This window comes from Oncorhynchus nerka, linkage group LG9a, assembly GCF_034236695.1.
Source record: "Oncorhynchus nerka isolate Pitt River linkage group LG9a, Oner_Uvic_2.0, whole genome shotgun sequence".
NCBI lineage: Eukaryota > Metazoa > Chordata > Actinopteri > Salmoniformes > Salmonidae > Oncorhynchus > Oncorhynchus nerka.
In genome coordinates this window covers 51,831,120-51,853,655 of record NC_088404.1, presented here as the reverse complement: position 1 = coordinate 51,853,655, position 22,536 = coordinate 51,831,120, and the positions used below count along the sequence as shown (strand labels likewise).

Here is a 22,536-nt window from a genome sequence, read left to right as displayed (position 1 = left end):
CGACAGCTTTGCACACTCTTGGCATTCTCTCAACCAGCTTCAGAAGTAGTCACATGGAATTCATTTAAATTAACAGGTGCGCCTTGTTAAAAGTTCATTTGTGCAATTTCTATCCTTTTTAATGTGTTTGAGCCAATCAGTTGTGTTGTGACAAGGTAGGGGAGGTATACAGAAGATAGCCCTATTTGGTAAAAGACCAAGTTCATATTATGGCAAGAACAGCTCAAATAAGAAGAGAAACGACAGTCCATCATTACTTTAAGACATGAAGGTCAGTCAATACGGAACATTTCAAGAACTCTGTGTGCTGTTTGAAGGAAGTTGCTAACTAGCGCTAGCGAAATTGCTAACTAGCATTAGCACAATGACTGGAAGTCTATGGGTATCTGCTAGCTAACGCTAGTTAGCATTGGCTCGCAAAACTACCTCTAACTTCCTTCATACTGGACACAGAGACATAAGAATGGTATCCACGAGTTCACCTGACTCTGGGGAAGTAGATAAGGGGTATTGCTGCCAAAAATTCCAAAGTATCCCTTTTTAAAAAGACCCCTGTGACATGTTTATAACACATCTACAAAACATGCATAACACCTCTTTTACACTGTTGTCACCAGTCTTTTTCCTCGTGCGTGTTCAGTGAGCCAAGAGAGCGGCGATAGCATCTCAACCGGAGCGTCTACTCTGTGTTTCAACACAACCTCCAATAAAGCGGTCACCTGAACCATTCAGAGTCCACTGATTCTATCTGAAGCCCAGCCTGATACTCTACAGGATACGTTTGTGTGTGTGTGTTAAAGGTCAACAGGGCCTCCACCCTAACCCCTACTGAGACACTCCCATCTCCCCCTCCTCTCACCCCTGATATCACCCCCCCCCCCCTGCACAAGGTGTTCCATCCTAATGGGATCAGAGCTACAGCTAGAGGGTGAAATCACCACCTGAGGATTACAGAACATAAGTGTAAATGGGTCACTGTCACTGTTAAAGGCTGTCCTTTAATCCTTAAGGTGATGTCCCCAGTTTCCTTTCCCAAATGATCACATTCACCTGCACAGTTATCCCAAGATGCATCGTTGCTGTACGGGGTTCAGATAATTGTACAATATTCCTAATTCAAGAAGATATAAATCTTCACTTTCACCCTTAGACCACCTTCCTTCTTCTGAGAATGCCTCACATTCCAATTCAATTATTCAATTTGAATTGAATTTGAATTGAAGTAGTAAGCAGAATACAGAATTGTAATTTGAATGAAAGGAAATATAATTTAATTCACTGAAATTCAAATGCCTATTCTATTCCATATTAGGTGTAGTCTATATAAATATTCATATTGTACATAAAACATGTCGTTATATACATGAATATAAAATGTTGTTCAAATGAATTATTAAGGAAAACAAAACCTGTATGCAAATATACTAAGTTATTATATTTAATTAATCACTTACATTTTGTTCAATATTGGGAAAATACAACATTTCCCAGAATGCATTAGTTGAACCGTCAAGTTGACCCTGAGGTCTTCTAAAGTGCGACCTGTCAGATTCAATGAAACTGATGTTCTATGACTGAGTGGAATTTCTTTGAATTGCACTGAAATTCTACTTCCCGTCACTCAAATTCCAATTCTACATCCTGTGGGGTGTGGCCAATTCAATTAGAATTTCAAGCCATGGGTTGAATGGGAGTCAATTCCAAAATTCTGATTTGAGCCCAACCCTGGTACAGAGACAGTACTACAGTATCTGCATGATTACTGCATTGTTAGAGGTTAATAACCTCTGGAGTCGACCTACTGCAGCATACGAACCAGCTCAGTCCCTCACCTTCGCCAGCCTGCAGGCTGCAGCACTACACTACTATACTGCTGTTCTACCACTAACACTGCAGGTGTTACATACGAATAACAGAGAAGGAGAGACAGTTAAAAGGTTGGAGAAGAGAACGAGAGGGGGAGAGAGAGTGTCACGGCCGTTGAAAGAAGAGGACCAAGGCGCAGCGTGGTGAGTGTACATTTTCTTTTTATGAGAAAAGACGCCCGAACAAAACAATAAACACTACAAAGCAAACCGTGACGCTAAAGGCTATGTGCCATAAACAAAGTCAACTTCCCACAAAGACAGGTGGGACAAAGGGCCACCTATGTATGGTTCTCAATCAGAGACAACGATTGACAGCTGTCCCTGATTGAGAACCCTACCCAGCCAGACATAGAAATACAAATAATAGAACATAGAATACCCACCCCAAATCACACCCCGACCAAACCAAATAGAGACATAAAAAGGATCTCTAAGGTCAGGGCGTGACAGAGAGCAAGAGAGAGAGAAACAGCGCGAGAGAGAGGGGCAAAAAAACGATAGAGCGTGGAAGTCAAAATGCCAACAGTGAGCTGGCATCACAGCAGGATGTAAATAGAGAAAAGTGGCTAATCATGTCGTCTGCATTCCCACCTCCGCAGAGATAAGGAGGGAGGGGGAACGAGAGAAGCAGAGAAATAGAGAGGACTGTGTCCTCACATTGCCTGGGAAATGAGCAATATAAAAAATGTACGACAGAAGATAAAAACCTTTTCCCTCTGTGACTCTAAGACCTCACCCTCTCAGCTGAAGTACTATCTGTGTACAACAGCGAGACGTCTGGCTTCAAATATAACTGTATGAGCAACAAACATGACACAGGCAAGTAGGGGGAAATGGCATGCAGTGAGAGCTTAAAATGTTCTGGGTAGAAACGCAATGGTTTCAGCTGCTACTGCAGAGAAGACGGGAGTGCTATAGAGCAGAAACAGGTGTATTGTTGCAGAGAAGACGGGAGTGCTATAGAGTAGAAACAGGTGTATTGTTGCAGAGAAGACGGGAGTGCTATAGAGCAGAAACAGGTGTATTGTTGCAGAGAAGACGGGAGTGCTATAGAGCAGAAACAGGTGTATTGTTGCAGAGAAGACGGGAGTGCTATAGAGCAGAAACAGGTGTATTGTTGCAGAGAAGACGGGAAAGCTATAGAGCAGAAACAGGTGTATTGTTGCAGAGAAGACGGGAGTACTATAGAGCAGAAACAGGTGTATTGTTGCAGAGAAGACGGGAGTGCTATAGAGCAGAAACAGGTGTATTGTTGCAGAGAAGACGGGAGTGCTATAGAGCAGAAACAGGTGTATTGTTGCAGAGAAGACGGGAGTGCTATAGAGCAGAAACAGGTGTATTGTTGCAGAGAAGACGGACAGGAGAAACGTGAGATTAGGTGCTGCAGAGAGGACCTTGGAATGCCAAACGCAGATGCGCGCGCGCGCACACACACACACACACACACACACACACACACACACACACACACACACACACACACACACACACACACACACACACACACACACACACACACACACACACACACACACACACACACACACACACACACACACACACACGTGCGTACAGGGTCATTGGTCACAAGGGTAATGCAGAGCTGAGTGTGTGTGTGTGTGTGTGTGTGTGTGTGTGTGTGTGTGTGTGTGTTGGTCACCCAACATCTCCACAGTGCTACTATCAGACATGAAAACCTCAGAGGTCAGGAATTCATGTAACAAGTTCAGTGATATGTTGCCTCCCAGTCCCCACAGGCAGTTATTATCTGTCCATGTGATTCCCAGTAGATTGTTGCAGGTGGGTGATGGTTCTAACCATCAAAGCGCTGTAGCAGAGTCCACTAGCAGGGTGTGATACATACAGCCCGTCAGTAAAGATAACACTCAATGGTGATATGATGTCATTGATTGGCACTGGCAGCTGGCACTGCTGTGTGTGTGTGTGTGTGTGTGTGTGTGTGTGTTTGCTCAGACGTGTTTGGGCAAAGGTCCCCTCTATCATTTGCTGCGAGAGGGTGTGACAGATCGAGTGACCCAAATCACTCCAATGACCGATGATGACCGTACACCACGAATGGGCACCATAAAGGGACTTTCCCACTGCCCCTCACCCACAATCTCTCTCTCTCACACACACACACACACACACACACACACACACACACACACACACACACACACACACACACCTGTCCAATAAAAGGGGCACCTGCATCTTGTAGTTCAAGAGGTAATGTGTCACATGGGCCAACCTTGTCACACCAGCATGGCCATGTTTCACATCACAGGACAACACATCTCTCCCACACTCCTTCTCTGTCATTATCTACTTTCTTCTCCATACCCCCCCTTTCCCTTCGCTGCCGTTCACTGTGTGCGTCTCGCTCAGGCCACTTTTAAACCGAACCGCATATACACCGGTTGGCCTCGTTCAAGAAAATGGTTCGCCCTTACAGACAATGAAAAATGTGACCGTGGCGTGCTATATGAAGCGGGCAGACAGGCATCAAGGCAGTCAGTTACTGTTTGATTGAACGCTGGGCAAAACAAGTGACCCGAGCGACTTTTCACGCACCGACAGTATGTAAGGTTGACCAAGAATGGTGCAACAAACAAAAAAACATCCAATCAGCAGCAGTCCCGTGGGTGAAAACTTGAAGGAGAATGGAAAGAATCGTGCAAGCTAACAGGCAAGCTAACAGGGCCACAAACAGACAAATAACAGTGCAGTACAACAGTGGTGTGCAGAACGGCATCTCGGGAACGAGCAACTCGTCAGTCCTTGTCATGGATGGGCTATCGCAGCAGACGACCACACCGGGTTCCACTCCTATCAACTAGAAACAAGAAGAAGCAACTCCAGTGGGCACGCGATCACCATCACTGCACAATTGAGGAGTGGAAAAACATTGCCGGTCCGACAAATCCCGGTTCCTGTTGCGTAATGCCGATGGCAGAGTCAGGATTTGGCATAAGCAGCATGAGTCTATGGCCCCATCCTGCCTGGTGTCAACGGTACAGGCTGGTAGCGGTGGTGTAATGGTGTGGGGAATATTTTCCTGGATACAAATTGAGCAACGTCTTCATGCCTCAAAGAACGCAGGCTGTTCTGGAGGCAAATGGGGTTCTGACCCGGTAGTAGATGGGTGTACCTAATAAACTGGCCATCTGAGTGCATTTTCTTCCCAGCTCTTCTGGCTCTGGAGTGACCCTTTAGTCTCTCCATGTTGTTGTGTGTCTTAACCAGGCTTTACCAGCATCAACACATCCTGTTTCTCGTCAGTCAAGTCAGGTCAGGTCAGGTTCACCGTGTGACAAACCACACACCGTATGACACGTGACTCACCACTTGATGACATCACTTGTGGGAATGAAAACACAGCGTCGGTCACGGCTGGGCTAAAATGTAAGGTTGACTAAATCGTCTGCCCTAAAGGAAATCCCCCAAAACCCTGCTGTGCCCTCCTTACGGCCAACATGGCTGTGACACACACTGGGTTACCCTGAGTGGTGCAATAGGCATGTTACTGTAAACCTAATTAGAACGAACTGGAAATGGACCTAAAAACTATGTCTACACTGCTGTACCTGGATGGACTTCAGTACGACACTATCCTCGGGTACGCTTACTCCGTCACCACCACTACCTGGAAATAACATATCAACTGGTCAGAATATGACACCTGTGCAACCTATTGTATACTGGAGTCTCGGGTTGAAATGAGAATGATACCGTGAACTGACAATCCACTTTCAGTCACTACTACCTAGAGTGAATGCAAATAACACACATCTATGGTTCGGGATATGGTACTTATCATACGCATCATGTAAATGTATCCATTTAAAAAAAAATGTCTCATCCATATTCAAAACAAATTATGGAAGATATTTGTCATGTCTAGTAAGGGCACGACAACGCATCTGTGTCTTCTGGGTGACCCAAGATGCATTGCACTACATTAAGTCATTACCCAGGATCCTTAGCTGGGAGGTGGCATATGGTGGACCTTAAGTAGAAGTTACAGAGATCCTTATTTAGTAAACGGCTTTATGGGACACGTGCTGCCGGAACCCAGTCTTCGGCCAAATGGACCAATTACCATCAAAGACCAACCGGTGACAACTGAACCTCAGTAAAGGGTCGTCAGTAGAGACTGAAACAACTGCTGATGAACTGGAGAGAAAGGGGCAAAAAACGAGCATGTGCGACTTTAGTTTTATTGTCTGAGCTACACTGTGTCTGTCAGTCTACATAGTACAATATAGTACTACAGTAGAGAACAGGAGTGTATGGTGGCTTCCCTAAAGGGCGGGTCTAAGTGTCTCCATGGCCATGACTGGAGCTAGTCAATCTCCACACCATCTGTCAGGCCTTGCCCTGGTCCAGGCTCACTCTTACACCACATTCAGCAACACTGAGCAGTGTGGAGGGATTAGCGTCGCTTAAGCCAAGAAACCACCCAGCCTGACCATAAAACAGTCTTTGACTAGGGAGCCATGATGCTGTGGAGCTCAAGGTTCACCCACACACCACACACAAATACGGTCACACACAGCCTACTGTATTTAACTGACCTAGTTTACTAGAGCCTGCCAGTGAACTACATGGGGGTTATGTAGGGAGGGAGGGGAGACACCATTTTGATTCCAGTCCATACACAGAGTTCACTGAACCTAACCCTGTGATGATGAAATCTGAAAGGGCTGAGCATAGAGCCTTGGGGGACGCCTGCCATTTTCACTCAATGGGATGCAGGCAGGAGGTAGCCCACCCATGACTATGCCCTCTCTCGCTCCCTCCCCCTTCAGCTTCCTACATTCAATCCCACAAAGACCCACTATGGTATCCTTTGCTTCCTTGGCAGGCTGTGTGGGGGTGTTTGTGGTGGGTTGGGCGGGAGCCTGCATTAACACCACACAGCCGGTCTGCACGTGCCCAACTCGCGGCCTGCCAGTGGCCACACAAAGGGGGATGATGTCATGCTTAGCCAATAACAAAGGACTCTCTGGGGCCGTGTGGACCTTCCCTCTCACCCGGCTAGTTCCAGCTTTATCCAGCCTACCATTAAATCGGCAGCATTATACTCTTTACTGTGGGGGGGATAATAACAACAGCTAGCCAGCCACAGGGCAATGCTGGGAAGAAAGAGAGAAAAGAGGAACAGAGAAAGAGCGGAAAGTGGGATGTTGATAGAGAGATGATGAAATAGAGGCGGGGGGGCACCAGGACAGAGAGACGGAGTGTGTGAGAGAGCAGTGCAGCTAAAATATAAACAGAGAAAGAGAAAGGATGAAATAAAACAGATAGCGTGTGAGGAAGATAGAGAGAGAGAGAGAGAGGGAAGGAAAGAGAGACACCCCACAGGGTGCCTTACCACTGTGAGACCTGTCAGCCTCTCAACCCCATTAGAAATGAATGATTCATCATGTATTATTGTGACATTTTGGAGTCCCTTTTATTGTAGATAAGAATAGAATACGTTTCTAAACACTTCTACATTAATGTGGATGCTACCATGATTACGGATAACCCTGAATAAATAGTGAATAATGATGGAGTGGGAAAGTTACAGACACATGTTTACATACTGTTTTACCCACTTCATATGTACACTGAGTATACAAAACATTAAGAGCACCTGCTCTTCCCATGACATAGCCATCATCATGGACTTCCTGACGGGCCACCCCCAGGTGGTAAGGGTAGGTAACAACACATTCGCCACGCTGATCCTTAACACAGGGGCCCATCATGGGTGCGTGCTCAGCCCCCTCCTGTACTCCCTATTTACTCATGACTGCACGGCAAGGCACGACTCCAATACCATCATTACATTTGCAGATGACACAACAGTGGTAGGCCTGATCACGACAACAACGAGACAGCCTATAGGGAGGAGGTCAGAGACCTGGCCGTGAGGTGCCAGGACAACAACCTCTCCCTCAACGTGATCAAGACAAAGGAGATGAAGAGGACTGAAAAAGGAACTGTGTGGTGCCAGGAAAAAGAGGACCGAGTAAGCCCCCATTCTCATCGACGGGGCTGCAGTGGAGCAGGTTGAGAGCTTCAAGTTCCTTGGTGTCCACGTCACCTAAAACTAACATGGTCTAAGCACACCAAGACAGTCGTGAAGAGGGCACGGCAAAGCCTATTCCCCCTCAGGAGACTGAAAAGATTTGTCATGGGTCCTCAGATCCTCAAAAGGTTCTACAGCTGCACCATCGAGAGCTTCCTGACTGTTTGTATCACCGCCAGGTATGGCAACTGCTCGGCCTCTGACCGCAAGGCGCTACAGAGGGTAGTACATCCCTGGGGCCAAGCCTCCTGCCATCCAGAGGAAGGCCCTAAAAATTGTCAATGGTCCAAGAGGCATACAACCTGGTATATATTGTTATTATTTACTGCTGCTCTTTAATTACTTGTCACTTTTATCTCTTATTCTTATCCAACTGCACTGTTGGTTAGGGGCTCGTAAGTGAGCATTTCACTTTAAGGTCTACACCTGTTGAATTTGGCGCATGTGACTAATAAAATTTGATTTGATAAGTTGAATCCAGGTGAACGCTATGATCTTTTACGGATGTCACTTGTGAAATCTACATCAATCAGTATAGATGAAGGGGAGGAGATGGGTTAAAGAAGGATTTTGAATGTGTGCCATTCAAAGGGTGAATGGGCAAATCAAAGGGGGGGGGCACTCAATATTAGGAAGGTGTTCCTAATATTTGGTATACTCAGTGTATCGTCACTGTCAATCACAAAATAGTTCTATAAGAGGCTTTGTCAGATTAAATGACTATGTTTACAACTTCTAGCATCCCAACCAAGGTCTCTACACACTGCCTGGAGGACCTTAGCCATTGGTCTATTAAAAGAAGGGTTGCGCAACAACATCCTGCTCAGGATAATAATGGCTCTAACCTAACCGGGTTGTAAGCCTGAGCAACGAGAGAGAGAGAGGGAGAGACACCCTTAGCTTGTAAGTCTGAGCATTGGCAGTATGCCAATGAAGCATATTTGAATCTGAGAATGTGTGAGAGAGAGAGAGAGAGAGAGAGAGAAAGAAAGAGGGTGAGAGAGAAAGAAAGAGGGTGAGAGAGAGAGAGAAAGAAAGAAAGAGGGTGAGAGAGAGAGAGAGAGAGAGAGAAAGAGAGAAAGAAAGAAAGAGGGTGAGAGAGAGAAAGAAAGAAAGAGGGTGAGAGAGAGAGAGAGTGTGAGGGGGGGAGAAAAATATAGACGAAGAGAGGCGAGAGAGTGAGTATGTCAAGCTAAGGGTGTCTTTCAATCCCAGGGAACAATGACATCCAGAAGTATTGAAAATAAAGCATATTTTAATTAAGTTGACTGGAGGTCTAAGGCGATGCTGCTTCCACTCATGTCAGACACCTCTAATTTTCACAGTTAATTTACATTTACAGGCTGCGTTGGAGAGAGTGACTCCAGGTGATTAAAGCATTAATATAACCTGCTAAGGAAGGGAAAGAGAGAACGAGAGGGAGCACGAGACACACTCATACATGCTAGGTCAGGCATCCAGGGTCAGGTGGTTCACATCAGGAAGTAGACCACTGGTTTTTATGAGCTACCACTCAAACTGCCTGTGTCACACCTAAAAAGGAAATCCCACCAAATGTTTCCGTCTTCATGATACTAAAGGGCAATGTGTCATCTGGCTCCGATAGCATCGCAGAAGCAATGCTCTGGCCGTGTTCTTTGGCATTTTTGGTTGGATTACGTTCAAACTATGCCACTACAGCACTGTGTCTGTCTTGGTGCCGCTGTAGGAAGGAGGATGGAATTTCCACAGCTCTGTTGTGATGGATTCCTTTTTTTCTCCAAATCTTTTCCCTGTGCATTGTTGGGAAGGGCCAGTGCGTATACGTTTCACTGTTAGTCTACCTTTTGTTTCCTAAGTATGTGACAAATTGTATTTTATGTGTCAGGCAAAACCCCTGGATAGAGCACACACACACACACACACACACACACACACACACACACGCACAAACAGGCAGACACACATCATACACACTTTGGATTCCCCGCTGAGTTTCTCCAGTTTCACACAGTGACTAAAAATACAGGAGTTATGTTGCATGCCATGGCCGTGCTACTGGGAGACAAAAGGCTGTCGTATTGGGAGCAGAAGTCATGGAAAAAGGGAGGATCCAGTTTCAGGGCCACTAATAAGCAATAAAACCTACAGTACAACTGCCCGCCAGCCAAATATAGCACCCAGAGATCCAGGGCAGAGAAGACGCTCGCCAGAGAGATTCAGACTAACCACACAACACAGAACAGCACGTAACAGACTCCTACCGGAGCAGCATCGGAGAACATTAATGGATGTCTGGTACTGGACTCCTAGAACAGTGTTTCCTGGTCCTCGACTATCTCCAACAGTACACATTTTCATTGTAGCCCTGGACAAAACGCACCTCATTCAGCTCATTAAGGGCCTGATGATTAGTTGACAAGTTGAATCAGGTGTGCTTGTCCAGGGTTACAGTAAAAATGTTTGGGGTATTTTTATTTATTTGACCTTTATTTAACTAGGCAAGTCAGTTAAGAACAAATTCTTATTTTCAATGACGGCCTAGGAACAGTGGGTTAACTGCCTGTTCAGGGGCAGAACGACAGATTTGTACCTTGTCAGCTCGGAGATATGAACTTGCAACCTTTCGGTTACCATCCCAACGCTCTAACCACTAGGCTACCCTGCCGCCCCGAGGTACTTGAGGACCAGGGTTGGGAAACACTGTCCTAGAACATAGACATAAAGTGATACGACGTGGGCAGACCCTTGGCCAGCATGACCATCATACCTGGTGAACTGTTGAACAAATTTCTTCTTGAAGGACAATAAATGGGGACTCACATCCACCCTCAGACCTCTTACCCCTGACCCCTTGACCTACCTTGACCTTGCCATTGGGCTGCAGTAGCTCGGTGACGGACACCTTGTCTTGCTGCAATCGCCGCTTCACCAGCTTGGAGCAGCACACGTTGACCGCCCCCTGTATGTGGGACGCGTTGTACTCTGAGAAGGTCCTGCTGTCAATCACCAGCAGGCGCCCCGCCCCCCTCTGGATCAACCCTGCCAGGCGCTTTATGTCCATGGCGCTCCGCCTGGCTGGTCCCTTCTCCCCCGCCATGATGCCACAACGAGGGGTCGCAAGAGGATGGGTGGATGGACGGGGGAGGGGTGGCGTTGAGGGGGGAGGGGTGGATGAGTGGAGAGAGGGAGTATCGGCGGAGGAAGAGGAGACGAGGGCAGAGGAGGTCAATGGAGAAGAGCAGAGGAGGTCAATGGAGAAGAGCAGAGGAGGTCAATGGAGGAGAGCAGAGGAGGTCAATGGAGGAGAGCAGAGGAGGTCAATGGAGGAGAGCAGCCACTGCCACTGGAGCAGGCCTCAGGAGATCCATGGTGTCTGAGGAGAGAAGCAAAGAGGGGAAAAAAGCGAGAGAAGGTCAATAGAGTCCCTTTTCATGTGGATGGCTATAAATGAAGTGCTTTGTAACACTAAACTAGTGGCAACTGAGCTGCCACTAACTTTAAGGAGATGAAACCTTAAAGGGAAAATGTCACAATTTTTGTCGTAAAAATATATAGAAGAAAAGAGTTTCCAATGACATCATCAACCAATTATAATTGGTAAAAAAAAAAAAATCACATGATGCACACCGATGATGTCATTGGAAACACATATCTTCCTCTATCTTTTTTTTTCACAACAAAATATAGAAACGCGCAATTTTCACATACGTTGATGCTGGGATGGTCCTGGAGATGTTGAATATGAAGTAGAAGATTTTTTAAAACTTTGCTGGAGTTTTGAAACGCATGGGTGTAAGTGTTACAAGCCAGATTTAAGGTGAACTGAAACATTCATCCTGAGAAGTTTGGAAACATGACATGGTTATGATTGACACCACACAGTAACCTATTGTCCTCCATGTTTCCATCACGTATACCAGACTCTGGGCTGCTACCAGAGCAACATAAAACAAACCACATCAGCCATCAGTCCCATTATCTCAATGTCAAGTGTGCGCAGTATTTTTTGCATTTACAGTCTTATGTGCAGACTTCGCTCACCTCGCATATAAAAATAACTGGAGTACTAAACATGGATATAAAATGTTATTTTAAGACTTCACAAGGGCTCTGGATCATCCACTGGGCTCAATCTGTCCTGATATCTGAGGGAGCTATCGTCAAGACTAGCAGGTGAGATCACAACAATAGACAGGCGCTTTATATACATCTGTCCTGATATCTGAGGGAGCTATCGTCAAGACTAGCAGGTGAGATCACAACAATAGACAGGCGCTTTATATACAGACTAGTACGCATGGTATAATTGAAACTGTGTGTGTGTTTGTTGTGGTGGGTGCAGGGTCTCTTTTGTGGCATCTCGTGAAACAGGAAACTGAGAGGCTGAGATAAATTAAGCCGGGGGGGGGGGGGGGGGGGGGATTCACAGAGCAGGTCTGGGCACAGATGAACAGCCTGTGTGTGTGTGTGTCCCTGTGTGTGCGTCATTTATCACAGAGAACCCTCTACAAACTTGATAGGCTGCCTCCTCTCATCTATCACACATAATCACTTTCACTCCCACCACCACAACTGTCAAGACTGTCAGCTGACACACACACACACACACACACTTCATGCATATACATGTGAACATACACACTGCAGTACATGCCAGTTGGGTTGCGTGAATAACCCAGCATGTTGGGTGGTTTAGATTACCCAAACATGGGTTAATTTAACCATCGGTTGTTGATGTTTCATTTTAATAAAATAAAATAAAATTCTACCCCTTTTTCTCCCTAATTTTGTGATATCCAATTGGTAGTTACAGTCTTGTCAATTCAAAATTAAATCAAATTGTATTTGATTGAGAGCCGTGCGTCCTCCGAAACACGACCCCGTCAAGCCGCGCTGCTTCTTCACACACTGCTCGCTTTAACCCGGAAGCCAGTCGCACCAACGTGTCGGAGGAAACGCCGTCCAGCTGGCGACCGATGTCAGCGTGCATGCGCTCGGCTCGCTACAAGGAGTCGCTAGAGCGCAATGGGACAAGGGCATCCTAGCTGGGCCAATTGTGCGCCGCCTCATGGGTCTCCTGGTTGCGGAACCCAGGTCTGTAGTGATGCCTCTAGCACAGCGATGCAGTGCCTTAGACCGCTGCACCACTCGGGAGGCCCAGTTAGGTTGACCCAGTAGCTGGGTCTTTAAAAAAAAATGTAATCCATACTCCGAGTCCCTATTCACGTAATAACAAGGAATTCCCCTCCACCACGCCCACAAATTGGGGGGAAAATTATGTCCTATTGACCCCTATTGTAAAAAAGCCAACTTCGTCGTCAACTTTTAGTCATACAAAACATGCCGATAAGCTGCCCTCTTCATTTTTTAAAAACCAAGCAGGTCAAAAATCCCGACCTACGAGTTACGGTTTGCAATGCTTCCACGTGGGGAAATGAAGCCTGAGAGAATAGCCCTGTGACTTCAGGCTATTAGGCATGGGAGAGTGGGAAATGTGGGGGCCCGGTGTCCAAGTAGGCTACACCTAGCTACTGGATGGGTGTGGAAAACATTTCATTACAGGGAAGACATTTAACTTGACAAGTATAGTCCATTTGCAACTCCACTCGCTACTTGTAGCTGTGGCTAGAGTCCGTTTGTGTCGTTGGTCTTGGCTAGCTAACTAGCACCGTCATGAAAAGGGGCAAAAAAGGAGCACTACAATATTACGTTTTTCTAAGCAGTGAGAACGCTCGAGAGCAGGCAATGTTGAAAAAGTCATCCTTAGACATGTTGTACTTTTCTTAAATGTAGTTTCGTAATTGACTAAAACAAGCACACGACAAGGAAATTGCGTTTGAAAAAGGCCGCGACATTCTATCTAATACAGACGGGGACAATAAGTTATTTTCAGGAGGTGTGGCCTATTAGGGGCACGGCTTTCTGACTGATCCACCCGGTTACATCACCTTAATTAGAGGTGACACGTGCAGAACGCTGAACGAAGGAGAACTCGGTTTATTGTTTTGAAAGTCTCTGAAGAAGTGTTCTTTAAAAAAATGTTTGATTACCAGCTACCTTTTGAATTTGGATCCCATGACGAGGCCAACCAAAAGTCTGAAGAGCTGCTTGGCGTAGCAGCTAGCCTAGCTGCTAACTAGCTATCAAGCTAGCAAAGGTTTCCTGAACGCTTGAACAAAGCCTTGTGGCTGTCTAAATCTCTGCTGTTTGTTGCTGTTTCCATCTGCCCTGCAACCTGCCCGGTCTGCGTGGAGTACCAGCGTTAGCCTAAATTGCTACCGTTACATCCGAAACCAAAGCCGGTAGGAATAACATTGGAGGACAGTGTTTCTCTATCACAAGTGAAGGACATTTTAAACAAACAAAGAGGGTTCTACAAGCAGTTGCTATAAGCAGTTGAAAATAGCTTCAAAGAGCTTTGTCCAAATACTGATGGACTTGACCAGAGAGGTCCAGGACCTTAAGAACTTAAGAACCGTTTACTATTCTCCCAAGATGGGGTGGATGTCCTAAAAGAGACTTTCAGAAATATTACAAACTGTAAGTCCACACCCTTTACTCTTCTCTATTTTATTTTTTTACTAATGACCTGTCCCTGGCATTAAACAAAGCCCGTCTGTCTATGTATGCTGATGATTCAACCCTATATGCGTCAGCAACCACAGATAGTGGAATCACTGCATTCCTAAACAAAGAGTTGCAGTCAGTTTTGGAATGGGTGGCTAGTAATAAACTAGTCCTCAACATCTCTTAAACTAAGACCATTGTCTTTGGTACAAATTATTCTAGACCTCAGCTGAAGCAAGTTGAGACTAAATTACTTGGTGTTACATTGTATTGTAAACTGTCATGGTCAAAACATATTGATTCAATGGTTGTAAAGATTGGGAGAGGTCTGTCCGTGATAAAGAGATGCTCAACTTTTTTGATGCCACACTCCAGAAGTGCAAGTCCTGCAGGCTCTAGTTTGATCTTATCTTGATTATTGCCCAGTCATATGGTCAGGTGCTGCAAAGGACCTAGAAAAGCTCAAATTGGCCCAGAACAGAGTGGCATGTCTTGATCTTCACTGTAATCACAGGTCTATTAATACTATGCCTGCCAGTCTCTCTTGGCCAAAAGTAGAGGAGAGACTAACTGCATCACTTATTTTTATAAGAAACATTAAGTTGTTGAAAATTCCAAATTGTTTGCATAGTCCACTTACGCACAGCTCTGACACACACACTTACCCCACCAGACATGCCACCAGGGGTCTTTTCACAGTCCCCAAATTCAAGAAAACGTACAGTATTATATAGAGCCATGATTGCACGGAACTCCCATCTCAAATTTCTCAAGTGAACAGCAATTCTTGTTTAAAAAAACAAACATTTAAAGCAACACCTCACGACACAACCCCTGTTCCCTATTTGACCTAGATATTTTGTGTGTATTTTGTCACGTTGGTATAAAGGGATCGGGAGACAGGCGCAGGAATGCGTGATAGGGTTTTTTGTTGACCCAAATTACAGTGTGCCGTGTAAAGGCATGGGGACGAAGACCAAACAAACACGTACACAAAACACAGGGTTGAAACCCAAACAAAAGAGCGAGGAGTACCTCGAATAAATACACGGGACGAGACCCGTAATCGTCTGCACAATACAAGCGGCACGAAAGCCAAAACAACAAGGCACAGGTACTCACACAACCAAAGGACATTGGAACATTAATCAGCAGCCCAATGGTGAAACAAAGGGCACATTTATACAAATACAGTCAGTGAGGAATTGGAACCAGGTGTGCGTAATGACACAGTTCAGTGCCTAGAGGCCGGTGACGTAGACCTTCCGAAACTGGTGCACGGAACGAGCAACGGTACCGGAGGGATCCGGAACATATTTACTAATATGCAGGCTATGTGTGATGTTTTAAAGGTATGTAGTTCTGTCCTTGAACTGTTCTTGCCTATATTCTGTATTATGTCATGTTTCATATTTTGTGTGGACCGAAAGGAAGAGTAGCTGCTGCTTTCGCAACATATAATGGTGATCCTAATAAAAAATGAAAAAATACCAATAATAATTTTTGGCCACCCGTAAATGTCATTCCATTTCATCAATGTTAAGTTTTTACACTGAAAATTTGAATTTTACTTTCACATGAAATGTTCTAATATGAAATGTATAACATTAGTATTTATATATTCCAACATTGGGATATGCATAAGTTTTTGGAGAACTCATACACTCGTAAGCCTTATCAAAGCTTCAAAAGTGTCAGCGTTCAACCTTAACATGTGATAACAATACAACAGAGCAAATTAACCGGAATGACTGTCTCACGGGTGGCCAAAAATAACTAACTATCTGAAAGCAACGCTCATACTAAGCCACACCTCCGGTCTTCTGAGCTGACCCGCTGGATCTTATCGCAATAACCCAGCAGTCAATCACTCAGCACCCAGCATCAATAACCCAGCAGGCAATAACTCAGCATCAATAACCCAGCAGTTTTTAAAGAAAACAACCCAACTAAGTGACCCAACGTCTGCAAACCAGCAGTTGGGTCAACCAAACAACCCAGCATTTTTTTTGCGGAATGCACCATTCACACACACTGACAACCATGTACAACACAGAGAGGAAGGGAGGAAGAGAGAGGGGGAAGAGATGGAGACAGAGAGAAAGAAAGGCAGCATGTGTGTAAGGAGTGGGAGTGGGGATGAAAGACTATGCGAGAGAGAAAGAGAAAGAATTTGTGTGTGTATGTGTGAGAGAGAGGTGGGAGAGAGAAAAAGCGTGCGTGAGAGAGACAGAGAGCGAGAGAAACAAGAAGCATTCAGTCCTGTCCAGTAGAATAGTGGGGACTTGGTGGGTGACAGAAAGAGAGACAGACAAAATAGAAAGAGAGCGCTCTGGTCAGCAGCCAGTCAGTCAGCAGTGTCCGTGGACGGGGGCCATGATCTACTCAACAACCTTTAACCCCTACTATGACATATCGCCCCCGCACAGGGAGGGTAGGAGAAGAGGGGAAAGGAGGGATTGTTATTCCGCAAGGACCTCTCAGCCTAGCAACACAGCTAGCTCCAGGCTAGGGGAGGGGTAGAGAGCCGTGCAGATGGAGCATAGAGGAGAGATTGAAGAGAGAGAGAGAGAGAGAGAGAGAGAGAGAGAGAGAGAGAGAGCGAGAGGAAGATAGAAGAGAGGGCAAATAGAAGAGAGAGGAGATAGAAAAGAGATATATAGACGATAGGAGGTTGCTTGGCAACGCTCCCAGTGCTAGCACGGCATCTCGACCACGGAAGAACTAACTAACCTCTATACGTAGACAGCTAGAGCTAACGGACTCCTCCAGCATAACACAAAGTCACTGGGACTACTATGAGCAAAATACTTTGAAGGCGTTGGAAGTACATCTTTTTTGGGGTTGAAAAGATGTTGAAAATAAGTCTTTTTCAACGTCTTGTAATGTCTTTTTCAACGTCTTGTGCTCGCTATTCCCTGCTCTACTCTACCGTGTCTTGACGTGAAAGAGTAGACACACGTATACGCAATACGCATGGTTACAAATCTAAAGCACACACAACAACAAATCAAATCTTATTGGTTGCGTACACATACAGTATTTTGCAATTATTATCGCAGGTGCAGCAAAATGCTTATGCCCCCCCCCCCCCAAAAAAATAAATTAACAAACATCACAATGAGCAATGTCAGAGTCTGGAATACAAATATATATGTATATGACACAGTATGGACAGTATATGAATAGAAAAGATGTGTACAGCAGCAGTTATATAAGATGACACTGAACACTAGGAACACCTTCCTAATATTGAGTTGCAACCCCCACCTCTTTTGCCCTCAGAACAGCCTCAATTCGTCAGGGCATGGACTCAACAAGGTGTCGAAAGCTTTCCACAGGGATGATGGCCCATGTTGACTCCGATGCTTCCCACAGTCGTGTCAAGTTGGCTGGATGTCCTTTGGGTGGTGGACCATTCTTGATACACACGGAAAACTGTTGAGCATGAAAAACCCAGCAGCGTTGCAGTTCTTGACACAAAACAGTGCGCCTGGCACCTACTACCATACCCCGTTTAAAGGCACTTAAATCTTTTGCCTTGCCCATTCAGCCTCTGATTGGCACACACACAATCCATGTATCACTTTGTCTCAAGAATTCAAAAATTCTTTGTTTTAACCCGTCTCTTCTATTTCATCTACACTGATTGAAGTGGATTTAACAAGTGACATTCAATAAGGGATCACAGCGTTCCCCTGGATTCACCTGGTCAGCCTATGTCATGGGAAGAGCAGGTGTTCTTCATGTTTTGTACACACAGTCTACATATGAGGTGGGTAAAACAGTATGTAAACATTATTAAAGTGACCAGTGTTTAATGTATATAGGGCAGCAGTCTCTAAGGTGCAGCGTAGAGTACCGGGTGATAACATGTGACTAACCCATAGTAGGCCGACAAAAGACATCACATGCAATGCATGTCAACAAAAATCCACAACCCCCCCCCCCCTCTCTCTCCCACACAAATACAAAAAAAAACATTTGGTTTCCTCACCTGAGCTAGCAGCTAGTGTAGCCTCACTGCACCAAGGATGTTAGCATCCCTATGCCATTCTTACGACGCTTTATAACATCACATTGCATAGCATGTCTATGGCAGTCGAGTCGTTCAGACAGACAGACAGACAGTGCAGTGTACTAAAGAACAGGCTGAGCACAACACACACGGACGGACGCTGCTTATGTCTAATGGCGCCAGAGCCCGCCCTCCCATCTCCTCCCTCCCTCTCTCGTTTTCTTATGCAGACAACAAGGACGGCAGGGAGGGGAGGGGTTTGCAGGTTACATCTGTAACAGGGAGGAGAGAGGTACCAGCTATCACGCCATCGTTGCACCACAGCCTACCCCTCATTCCCTTCTGTTTGTCTAGACTGACAGGGAGGTAAGAGAGCAGAGAAGGGGGAGGCCCCAACCTCAGCATCCTCCACCATCCAACATGGCAACGCAGTATCCTTATTGAACATGGCAACATGGTCTCCTCCACTTGTATTTAGAAACCATTTTTTTTTTTAAATCAGATTTAGAAGGAAAGAAAACGAACTATCTAAAATAGCCAGCGTTTTTATTTTTAAATCTTGGATGTACAGAAGAGAAGTTGGAAACAGAAGAGTGGAACAGGTGGAACTGACTGGAGCAGATTCTCAGGTTGCCATAGAAACAGCCATATAGGGTAGAGCAGGGGGCACGGGGAGGACAGAGGGAGGGAGGATGCTGTTTAGTGGGTACTGGTAGGGTAAGGTACCACCACTTAGGCTGGCTCCAACACAACAAACCAATTACTAGTGATCGGAACAGGTTCATATATTGTCAGGACGAGGCTAACAAAAATATGCAACTTTAGGTCCTGTAGTAGCCCAGGAGAAACTAAACATGAATTAAAAAATAACCAACACTCTCAAACTGAGTAAATGATTTTAGTTATTACATTTAGTAATAAAGTCATTTCTATTCAATACATTTAAAATAAACAACTCAATGCTGGCTGTCTTCTTAAGGCCAATAATTACACATAACCCTGTGGTTAAACAAAGAGATCAACTGGAGGACACCCAACGACGAGGTAACTTCATCCGGGTTAATCATCTACTCCCAATAATGTCATCCACAGACCTCATAGGAATCTGTGGAACACAAACAGTTGCTTCATCCCATGCCATGTCATCTTTCCATTTTATTGTACTGACCAGCAATCACCTATAACAACTCAACCAAAACATGGGAATCTGTAGAGCACAATAAACATATGACTTCAGAGCCGTCTCCTCTTTCCCTTCACCTATATGACAACACCACCAAAACATGAGTGCATCTCAATAGTCCTCCCCTTGACTCCTTTCCTTCATCTGCACGGATGTGAAAAAACTATAGATAAGGGCCTGAGTGGCGATGAAGGGAGGAGGAAAGGAAGCCACTGCAGACTATTGAGATGCAGCCCAGGCAGGTCTCCTCCAGGCCTGGGGCCTATAAGGCCAGTGCTCCTGCTGTGATAATCAGTTCAATATGGACACCAGTGTAACATAACCAGTGTAACATCTGACAAGACTATTTTGCTCCGACAAATGCCACAGTGGTGACCACAGCAAGATCCAACCCCTGCTCAACAAAGAACACAATCTTCATTGAACACTATGGCCATTGATCATGAGGCGATCATGTTTCTATAAATAATGCCATATCTCATGTGTGGTTAACCTACAATCCCAAGGTCTCATTTCCTTAACCCAAACCCACAATGATTTCCAATAGAAAATACCCAAAATGTAAATAAATACTAGCTACCCTCCCTTATGAACGAATATAGTTTCACTGACAGCGTACACGTATACAGGCAATACTGTTAAGCGTGTTGATTAGAGAACTTCCCTGCAGGATTCAATCTGACTCTAGACTCTATGCCCATTGTGTGGGTGTGGATACTAATGACAGGGGTATGACAACAGGGTCAGTGAGCTGAGCTGACAGATACAGAGACATGTAGAACTCCAGTTGATCTCTCAACCCCGCTGTGTGTGTGTGTGTGTGTGTGTGTGTGTGTGTGTGTGTGTGTGTGTGTGTGTGTGTGTGTGTGTGTGTGTGTGTGTGTGTGTGTGTGTGTGTGTCGGCACTTATCTACCATCTACCCCCCTGTCCCTGGGCCATCATAGTAGAATAATAACATATGCAATTTAGCAGAAACGTCTATCCAAAGCAACTGACATTGTAAGCAACATGCTCTACCAACTGAGCCACAGGAGACCACCATCACACAGGACTTATTCACTGCTGCTACCAATGGACCGCCTAGGATCCAGTGAGGCACAGGGCCACACATCTGAGGGACAGGTAAAGTACACGGTACACAGTTGCTGTTTAATGTTTACACACACACACTCAGAAACGCCCGCACACACACCGTGTTCAGTGTAGCGCTCCCTCGGAACTCAAACAGCACAATAACCATATACTGTAACGACCGACTGTTATTACAGCACCTTCTCGGAGGGGAAAGCAGACCGTACAGACATTGCATCACCACCCTCAGTGCTGTAGCTGCACCTGCCGTGACACACAGGACACGCACAAACAGTATGCAATGATGTTCATCATCTCCACATCATCTCCACTAGTCTTACATAGCCCACTCGGTCTACATTTCAGGTGAACCTACAAGCGAAGGAAGGTCCTATATCTGGTTCAACGCGTGAATGCTGCCAACAGCACCTACAGCTTTATCTGCTTAGCATACAACATGATAGCACTGGTTTGAACGGGAGTATCTGCTCTATCTACGTTATAAGGGCTGTCTCCAGGTACCGATAGTGCAGGAGGTAGGCCAACTCCGAATGCTTTGATAAACAGGGTAAGGAACACATTGCCTCGGGAAGTAGTTTGGGGGTGGTGTGATTTTTTGGGGGGGGGGGGGGGGGGGCACCTTCAGCACCCCTACTCCCTGTGTCGTCGGGAGATAACATCACACAGGGCTGCTCTCCGTGATCAATACAGCTGTATCTCAGCGACACTAGCATTCATATCTCAACTTAAACAATCACGTAACGAAGACAACATTAGCAGTAGCCTATAGTGTTATTACCTCACGTTGTTATAAAATCACAGGTCAATAACATGATCATAACAATAAAAGGCAGGGAAATAATAGAATGGGGGAAAAAATATCCACAAATAAAATGTTAAGACATATAGCCTATGTCGATGTATTTCTGGTTTTGAGCACGATGAAAACCACGGGGTGTTCTGGCCTGGTGACAATACCCGCTCCCCCACGATTCAGTATAAATAGAGACGCGACAATAAAACCGAGCCGCAACACAAAAATAACGCACCGCAATACACCCAATGGAGATATTGTCACAATAAAGACCAGATATGGAATAGACATATTTGTGGTCAAATGTTCAGTAGTATATTTTGGGGGGATAATTAGACTACATTATAGGCTACAGGCGCGGGCGCGTCAATTGAGAATGATAGTGCGGTGCAGTAGATTTACTGTTCTGTTGTGACGTTTGGATATCTACATGCGAAACGACCACCCTTTCATCGCGCACATGATTAATAGCCCCAAAATAAAAACAGAAAAATAACTGCATTCCACCTACCGTAAAATGAAAAGAAAAAATGCGAAGATACCAGGTATTTGTAACAATAAAGAAGAAATAAGCCCAGGTTTGATTATTTTCCATTATACGGGGCTGCGCACTAACAGACGGCAGGGGGACGTAACCACGCCGCACTACTGTAGCAAGCCAACTAACGTTAGCCCCCTGCTAACGTAATAGGCAAGGGGAGGAATTATTTGACAAATAGCTGACCGATCACTGGAAAACAAACAGGGAAAACTATTTTCACGCCACTTTAAAACCGAAGTGACTCTTTCGTAGTAGGTTAGGATAACTTACATAGCATGTTAGGGTAATTAACGTAGCAGGTTAGGAGACTGGGGTTAAGTTTAGGAAAAGGGTAAGGGTTAGGGAAAATCACCTTATATTGAAGTGATTGATCACACGCTGCACAAGAGGGGGGTGGCTCCACAAATAC

General features: G+C 45.4%; 1 protein-coding gene across 1 annotated transcript in view; it reads right to left on the bottom strand.

Annotated features, from left to right (window-relative positions):
- Positions 1-11,115, bottom strand: part of LOC115134484 (dual specificity protein phosphatase 8-like) — a 57,222-nt gene extending 46,107 nt beyond the window's left edge. The window contains exon 1 of the mRNA XM_029668501.2: positions 10,793-11,115. Within this exon, the coding sequence (XP_029524361.1) occupies positions 10,793-11,029 (237 nt within the window). The 5' untranslated portion in view covers positions 11,030-11,115. The remainder of the gene's footprint in view (positions 1-10,792) is intronic.
- Between the last annotated feature and the right edge of the window lie 11,421 nt (positions 11,116-22,536).